The sequence below is a fragment of the Phoenix dactylifera genome, chromosome 11, assembly GCF_009389715.1.
Source record: "Phoenix dactylifera cultivar Barhee BC4 chromosome 11, palm_55x_up_171113_PBpolish2nd_filt_p, whole genome shotgun sequence".
Classification (NCBI taxonomy): Eukaryota; Viridiplantae; Streptophyta; class Magnoliopsida; order Arecales; family Arecaceae; genus Phoenix; species Phoenix dactylifera.
This window is the reverse complement of record NC_052402.1, coordinates 14,270,603-14,279,898: the sequence shown is the minus strand read 5'-3', so window position 1 is coordinate 14,279,898 and position 9,296 is coordinate 14,270,603. Positions and strand designations below refer to the sequence as shown.

At 36.8% G+C, this 9,296-nt stretch overlaps 1 protein-coding gene across 1 annotated transcript; it reads right to left on the bottom strand.

Moving 5' to 3' along the window:
• Positions 1-666: 666 nt before the first annotated feature.
• Positions 667-7,871, bottom strand: LOC103715137 (GDSL esterase/lipase CPRD49-like). Its single transcript, XM_008802672.4, has 6 exons — positions 7,713-7,871; positions 4,378-4,455; positions 1,973-2,113; positions 1,821-1,897; positions 1,595-1,744; positions 667-1,204 (listed from the first exon to the last, which is right to left on the bottom strand). The coding sequence occupies exons 1-6, from the start codon at positions 7,821-7,823 to the stop codon at positions 991-993; spliced, it is 771 nt and encodes a 256-aa protein (XP_008800894.2). The 5' UTR covers positions 7,824-7,871; the 3' UTR covers positions 667-990.
• Positions 7,872-9,296: the final 1,425 nt, after the last annotated feature.

Here is a 9,296-nt window from a genome sequence, read left to right as displayed (position 1 = left end):
CCTTAACTGGGCCTATTCCTTATTGGGCCTAGTAGGTTGTGGGCCCGGACATTACAAATATTCTACTCCTATTATAATTTCAAGCATGTGGGAGCCTCAAGTGATGACTTTAGCATGAACCTGCTTATAGCATGTAAAGTAATTAAAAAAGAGAGTATTTTCTCTCATGTTTTTCTCTCCTCCACTTTGCTGCATCCCACGCCACTGGCTACCCCTTCCATCCCTATACCGTCACATATTGCTAATCGCTCACCATTACCATCCCCATCCTCTTCTTTACCTTCTCCACCCTCCTCTTTTTTTTTTTGGGCTAAGATGAATGGATCATATGAGTATGGATGCACCTAATAAAATCAAAAAACAAAATACCTCAGAGTGTCAGGCTTCGATGCCAACCTCTTTGTCCATAACACTCTTACCTCTACGTACATCAAATGCTCCAACTTGGCATTTACTTCTGAAGTGTTTAACAGAACACATTTGAAAAAGACGCTCCTTTTTCATGCAAACTCTTTACCAAACACTAAATGAATGAGTTTCATTGTACATCAACAACTACAACACAATTACAATGCGACTTGACCTGCAACACATCGTCAACTATAGAACTTCATATATTTTTTTAGTTCCTAGTGGGGCAGCAAACATGAACTGACACTCAAAACATTGGCGAAAGAACAGAATGAGAGTACATTTTTCTCAGTATCTTGATCTTGCAAGAACAGAATGCAAGTGACAATCATTACACAATTGAGATGCAGGAAGTAATAGATAGCAATTAGTGACATTGCAAGAATGTTAAGTTCAGCCTGGAGAAATATTATTCATGTCCGTCAAATATCCCTGGCTCAAGCACTACAACAAATACCATATTAGGCTAGAAGAGCTCCAAGGGAATAACAATTGCCTGGTGTGCTTTCTACCACTCAATGAGATCTTACATAATAACCACACATCAACGCCAAATTGGTTGAGTACCAACAGAATACCTTAGTCCCATTGTATTTTCCGGTAAAATGTCCACTCAGAAGGGTTGATGGTGGATGTTCCATCAGCAGTTACAGGATTGTAAGGTGAATCCTCCCCAAACTCAGTTGGCAAGGATGTCCAGTGTAGTGAAGGCTCCCACTCAGCTTCTTTGAGGACCTTCAGTATCTCTGCGGCTACTATCTTGCTTCCTTCAGGGGAAAAGTGAATGCCATCACTGGAACGGAGTTTCTGTCAGTACCAAATCTTGAAATACTTCATCCATTTTACAAGTAATTAATCATTAATATAAGCCGGATGGAAGAATTTAGAAATGAGAGAAAACAGCCAAAGTATTTGGATTTGACGATTCTAAACAATCATTGCATACACATATGGATTATCAGATAAGCAAAGCAATATTGGTCTCTTCTGATGAAGAAATGCCAGAAATGAATATTATCAATATTTAAAAGAAAAAAAATTGTAGTGAATGAGACAGGAAAACAGATAAAAAAGCCATTTCTTGTGGACAACAAATAAATGCATAAAAAGAATAACTTAAGGGGTCTAGACTTTCAATAAATTGAGCAAAGTCTGATAACAAGGCATGAGGATGCAGACTCACGTAAAGCAGACAGTAGCCCAGTCATCCCGCTTCTGCATGGCAGTCCAAAGATCAATAACCTTCAGGTCCATATCTTTACACACTTGTATACAAGCTTCAGAATATTCTCGGCAGGTCTCATTTTTCCGCGCTAGTTCTCTTAGAATGGGACTGGATTCGAAAACAGACTTGAGTTAAAATGTTAAAACAAGAACAACAAACAACAAATATTTTGGCATTTTAGCACCTTGTTGACTGGCGAAGCATTTCCTCACTCATAGGAGGGCAACTGAGGAAAATAATGCGTGTTTTTTCAGATAGACTCTGAATATAAAGTGATATGTCATGTCAGCAAATTCTCTAAAAAGCCCGTTTCAATAATTGTAGTCTCAGAGTTACCTTGAGGTGTTTCGCAATCCTACTCATGTTTTCGATATATTCTGGAAGTGGTACATGAGGACCTAGGCCAGATGGATGAGGTCCCATTGAGTCATTGCCGCCAAAGTAAACTATTACCAATGAAGGGTGCACGGCTGCATCCTTAAAGACAAAATAAACGGATGCAAAGTAACTTTAGTCAACCTGATGTATGAAGGGTAACACTTGAAACAAGTAACATACTATAATCATAAGAAATCCATCAAACTCTTAAAATAAGCAAACTGGTGTAGGATGAGTAAGAGAGTTGTCTTGATCTAAGCAACGAAGTGAATGCAAGAAAGATTCGGAATAACTTGCAATAGCACTAAAGACCAGTGCTTTAAGACGCATGCTGACCAGGCTGACTGACCCAGCCTGTCACCTGGAACCTTTGGCAGGTGGTTGGGTTGGCTTGAAGCCTTTCTTGCCAAAATGTAACAGCTAGAGTTTTCGTCTCCCTAAGGATTAAACAATTTTTTGCCAATGCTGGGTAGAAAGGGAAAGGGTGGTATTTGGCACTCCTCTCCTTAAATCTTTAAGATAGTTTGAGTTGGTATGCATCATTTGTCCTTCTCCTCCATCCTCTTATTTGAGCTGGCTGCCGGCATCAAGGAGGTCATTGGTCACCGTGTTCTGTCCACCAGTATTTCATCATTGATAGGGGGCGATCTCTATTTTGAACGTGTATGTTACTTTCCCCATTTTGTGAAGGTTTAAATCTAAATCATGCAGACCAGAAAATTGAGATTATTACATGTTCTATTCTCTAAGTAGTTGACTGAACAGTGCACAAAGTTTATGCTCTTAATTCATAACAGGGATTTCTGGATTTCATACTCTAGCTATGCTCTTTATAACAAATGTCTCCTGTATCATAGTTTAATTTTTATTAAGCGGGACTTCATTCTAAGTCAGAAGTCATTCTTGATTTCCCATATACTCTGTCATGAAATATACTCTTTGATATATGGAAAGGCCAAGGGATCCATCAGTCTCCTGGGAGATATACTCCACTCATACATGGGAAGGCTATCGGCCCAGTGGTGGGATATGAATTAAGTTCTTCTTGTTATGAAACTAGTGGTAAATATTCGAGTAAAGAATTTTCAACTTTATTTTATTGGTTTTTTAGACTGTGATCATATTTTCCATTAAATACTAGTTGCCATACTACAAGATCCATTTAGTGCATAGACGGTTTGTCAAATGAATTAGATCGTCCAATTCATATTTCAAACTTCTTACTCCATGTTTTTTTAAAAAACATGATTCTAAGAGAATTTAAGAGGAAATCCATGAAACAATAATATAAGAATCACTTCTATAATATGTATCTTAATGTGGAAAGTCATCATTTTACTGTACAAATAGTATTTTTTATACAATTTCTTTTTTTCATAATTTTTTTCAATTTTTATACTATTTTGGATATTTATTTTATTTTTATTTATGATATAATGTGCAATCATATTGTCTATTGTCTAACAGCAGTTGAAAAGTTGACCATGACCTGGCCATATGTCAACAAAAGTAAAAATCAACAAAAGCATGACTGCATAACCATATGTCAACAAGAAGTAAATAGGACTCAATCTACACTAGATCTCAGTACATGCAAATGGACGTGGTTTCTTGAAGGGGCACTGGATGGCTGTCCATCAATCAAGAATTTTCACAATAAATTTAGTAGATATACTCCCTTTTGTTTATATGTCTTCGAAGGAGTTAGCATGGCCTAGGACTCTTGAATGGAAGGATGGGCGTGGAGCACTCGGATGAGAGAATTCAAACAATTGAAGAAATATTCTAATATAAGAGTGCATGATGCCACAAAACCTTTTCTTTCTCTATACAACACGCAGGATTTATCTTTTAATATAATGCATAGGACAGGTGGCCAAAAGGAAGTACACATCTCAAAGGTTTGCCTTATAAACTGAAAATATGGTTAGAATGCTTTCCTATATAGAGAGGCAGCAGTCTTTAGCACTGGTTAAATTGCAGTTGAGCTTCGAGTTATCAAGACCAGAATGTGGCCTCGGCATTTTTTTATTTGTATGCATATGAGTTATCCAATCATGTTACTGTACTTTTTTATATTACCATACTTTTTTCTATTGCACCACTAGAGATAGCTGATGGTTGACCAAAGTGCACAACTCTGAACTGAACCAATTCTCTGACAGAAGGACTCGTGCATTTATAACAAATTTTCCACACAAATAACTCGCCAACTGGACATGCATATAGGCATTCCAAATTCACCTAGAATTCTTTCAACCAATTGCACAATAACCTAAAAGAGCAATCCTTTCAGGCAAATTAGATAAATCGCCTAGCAAAGTTATTCAACAATTTGATGTTTGAAAAGGCAAAGTTTATACCTTGGGAAAGATTTTGTCAATCACTTGGAGAGCACGTCTAGAGTTCCAACCAGCATATCCTCGCAGCAAAATATCAGCCTATTCCAAATCATAGAGAAATATAGAAGTAGCCAACTGATTATAGAAGTTGTACTGAAATTCAAATGCCAAATAAATATGTTAAACTAAATACTGTATCGACTATAGGTTTCCAGTGCTAGATACGTGGACTTATGGTTGTGCTAGGAAAACTTTTGAGACATTATTGACTTTCTAGTGTTGCTGTTCAGTCTAACTATATGAAGCATCTTTTAGTTTTGCTTCAACAATGTGGTTTAAATGACATGTTCCCTTAGTCTTCCAAGGTTCCAAGATTCTAACAGCAACCCCTCTGTTGGACAAGTGAAATATTCTTATATTGCTTGAGGAAGAAATAGTCCATGCCTTTGGATATTTTCACCCTTTAGAGTCTCAACCAAGCATTCAGCTAATTGGAGTATTGGACTAAACACCACAAGTCAGGAAACTTGTGATGCAGCAGAGAGTGGTGACATTCTCCTAGGAATCTCAAATGCAAGTGAGAGGTTGAAGCTAAAAGACCACAAGCGCTCCATTTCAAGAAGAAACATGAGGCAAGGATAGAAAAGTTAAACAAACTGTCACAATATGAACATAAGATTTGACCATCAGTTGATTTGTTACTATTTATATAAAAACTGTTCTTTTTATATCAATATATTTATTTGTATACAGAGGTTATATAAAAACCAATGGAAAAACAAAATCTGTTAAGAAAACCTTGAAAGGAAAGAGGTTTGTTGCATTTGGTTATCTTATTAAACTGAAATGGAGTTGGATGAGGAGTTTATATACCTCAATTATGCTGGTTGATTTTATTCACATCTCAAAAGAGGAGAAGACATCTCAAGAATCCTAAATTCAAGAGGACACCATCTGCAAGTGCCTAGATGATAAGTGTTGCTAAGCTAGAGAATTACTAATGTAGTTTGAATCTTTCTTTTATAATTCAAACTGACAGAATCAAGTCAAGCTTGAGTTTTTCTTTCTTTTTGATGCTTGAACTTAAACTACGCAAAGTCTGATTGTCAACCACTGACTCTCTTCTAGATACTAGCATAACGAATTCATCTTTTCGTATTCTTTTGTTCCTTTATCAATAAATGCACTGGAGGTTTTTGTTAGAGCATTTATATATTGTTGCCCCTTGATTCATTTATTTTGGTGGCACTGCTAAATTATTGTTGCAGAATTTTTTTTGAGGACAAGGGAATGGAGTTGTGAAGGTTGGTGGTGAGAGAAGGCAATTGGTGGATACAATAGCATCTGAATCAAATATTGGGTTGAACCTTGCAATTTAAATGCATCAGATGAAGCCTTTAATTTTTTTTGTCAAGTTTTGATCAAGACTTTTTTACATTTTTGTTAGTCTCCTAAATTAATTGAAGCTACTAAGCCCATGGAAGCTTTCAGCAAACGCTCTCTGAAAAGCCAAAGATAAATATGCATCTAGTTCTTGCTTGTGTAGAGAAGAAGGGTCCTAAGAATCAGAAAAAAATGTCACAGAAAGGAGTAGAGTTTTGTCTACTTCTCCTTAAAAGATGACAGACAGTTGCACTGTTTATGTTGGTCTGCAGTGGGAAGAGGTTGATTGGTGATGGTGTTTGATGGATTAGTGTTATATGTGATGAATGGAGAGGGATGAAGAGATAGGTTATGGAGGCAAGTTTCAGATTGGCTGCTCCTACCATGATTGTGTAGTTGTCAGAGATTGTGAAGTGACCATGAGTGTCTGATAAAGAGAACCAGACAGTGAAGAAACAAAACTTTGTTGACAAGATTACTGCAAAAGAAATGACTCATACTGTATTAGCTAGATTACGATCTTTTTAACACTCTTAATAGGACTTCTTAGAATCCAGGTTGACAACCTCTTGTGGTTTTGTAAATGGTAGAGTTAACAACACATGCTAAACCCACGCTCATCTAAGAGGCAACCCTTGGTATCTAACACTACATTTTTCAATCGACGTGATATATTGGCAGGGGCTCTTAATAACCCAAAGGAACATGCCCATTCTGTCAGAGCATTTTCTTAAGAAATTCCTTTGAGTTGATTTACATCATCATAGAAAATATAGTCTGAACTTTAAGCTTTTGACCATCTTCTCTCAATGTTCTAATAGCTAAATGCATTTTTTTGGTTAAAAGCACTCTCAGCAGAACTATCTTCCGGTCACCAGTTATAATTAAGGCACTATCTAAGACCTCATTTTATAGCCAAGTTTGTTATGATATCTGGTACAAATATGCGCCAAGCATATGCTAATGCTGTGCTTGATGAAGTAAGATAGTTAGCTATACCATGGTGACAAGGTCTAATTATACATCAACCTCACATATTTGCTGATACTGATATTATATATATTACATGTTAATGCATCTGGAGTGCAGCAATGAATAGATCCTTAGAACTCTTAACATTTCGTCCAGTATCCCTATTTCCAAGACTGCAGCTAGCTTTAACTCGATTTAGCCTCGTCTGGCAAATCTCCTCTGCTAATCAATTCTACTGCTTGTAACTACAATCACTTGTAATTCCAATGTAAAGTGTACTCTCGATTACTCTTAATAAAGTCTGGATGGGTCACCCTTTCGTTCTCCAACTTATAGAAATTTCAAGTATCTTCTCGTCGTTTCAACAAGAACATCCTTCTCTTTTCCAAATTATAGAAATTTCAAATATCTCGCTCAGAAATTCTTTCTGAGTTACATCTTCTTGAACGATCTTTTGATTCATGGCATGTAGCTTAAAGTAAATGCTTTAGCGTTAGCATATAATTAAGTCAGGTAACATGTCATATCTTGAGCCACCATTACAGAGCCATATGTCCGCTGGTAAGGCTTGTAATTAAGGTTCTTTAATATAATGAGTATTTTCTTCTTATTCAGTAGAGTGGAACTGGAGATTTAGGCATTTTGTTCCAAAGATCATCTCGAGTTGACATCACGACCTCAGATTTTATGGCAAAGAAATAGAAGAAAAATAAACCCCATGACATCATATCAGGAGAATGTTTCTGTTCTTAAAAAACTACTATCCTTTTTCCATGGTCTGATTTGTTGCAGGTTTCATGCCATTAAGATGCCTTTTTGAACATAAATCATCACCATATCTCTTCCGATGTAGAAATTTGTCGGAGCCGACACGTAAACTAACGAATTTTGATCCAGCATCAGTTTATCCCGGATGCGGATCCATAATTCGAATTAGAATTATATGAAGTGGATGACAAATAAGGGGAAGAAGAGGGGTTTGGAGGTTGCGAATCAGGTACCTTGCGGGCGTAGATGTCGGCGAGGATACCTCCCCATCCCTCGTTGCTGAAGCTGTACTGGACGATCGAGGAACCGAAGAGAACGAACGACGGCCGCTCCGGCCCCACCATCCCTCCCCTTTCTCTTCCAGATGGGGAGTCGCCACTTTTTGGGATGCACTGAAAAATTACCTTTTGATAAGCAAGATCAACTATTTTTTTATTATTTTTATTTTGAAGGATAATAAAAATAATATAAGATATTATCAAAATAATATCCAAGTTCATTGTCACTCACCCAAAAAATGGAATCTAGACAATCATCAACTCCATACAATCAATCTTTCTCCATAACTGTTACATCCTTGGTAACTATGTCTCTACACCGAAAATTGTTATCAACTTCAAAACAAAGGATATTGGTAGGCTTCCTCTCAAATTAGATTTTGACAAGGTCATTGATAAAGTTAAAATAAAACTTCCTTCTCTCACCTATAATAACGGGACTTAGATATTGCTAATGTTTACAGCTCTATGTTATCTCCGATTGAACTCATCTGGATGGGGCCCATGCTCGAAATTTGTTTTACTTATTTTGATTTAATTTATACTATGATTCAAGATAAGCTTTTAATACAATGATAGTATATATATTGTAATGGTTGCAATGAACTTAAATTCTATATAACCGTGGAGATAACGTCTCTCTTAATCTCCATAACTGACTCAACTTGCTTATGAGGTCCTCCTCATCAGTGCTACTTTTAGGCGGTGAAGAGTGCATCTGGATCTTCTTCTTATGATTGTAGTTAGGCTGATTTAATAGATCAAGTTGTCAATGGCTTCATTTTTATGTAAGTTTTATTGTCCTCTATCGTTTAATAATCTTTTCTAGTTGCAGATCTACAGTACTACTCAATAATACCACAGACCTTGGTTCTATCACAAATAAATATTGACGAAAAGGACTCTCTGTCATTGCTGATGTTCTCACCATAATCTTTTAGCTAGGACGAACTACGAGGGCTATCAAGGGCCTTGGCCCTAGTACAGTCTTAATAATACTCTAATTTTTTGCAAAGTATCGACCCAGCAACTGACAATGATCAAATTCTTTCTATACATTTTTGAACTCATCCATGGGCTCAACATCAACTCCTAAGAATCTGCATCGGTGATCCTAAGTGGTAGACAGCACTTGGACAATGGTTGTATCTTTCATACGAAAAAGAAGAATTTATTTTTCATTGCACAAGTCGACCATTGGATCATTCACTATTTGCTTTGAGATATGTAAATATGGATAATGATGGAGTTACCTAGATAAAGCTTTTCTTCAAGAATCAATCTTCGCAGAAATTCTCGTGTTAAGTGGCTAAAAGAGGGCTTTCAAATAAACCATTTTTCCATGCTTCCACTAAAGAACGAAAGAGGAAAAATACTGTTTACTGCTTAGGAGTAGGGGGTGTTAGGAAGCTGCCCACAATAGGACGGAATCAATCGCGATAGAGATTTGGTCCTTTTTTTTGCTGTAACTACTTGAGCCGGATGAGAGGAAACCTTCACGTCCGATTTTAAAGAGGGAAATCCAATCCTATAGGAACC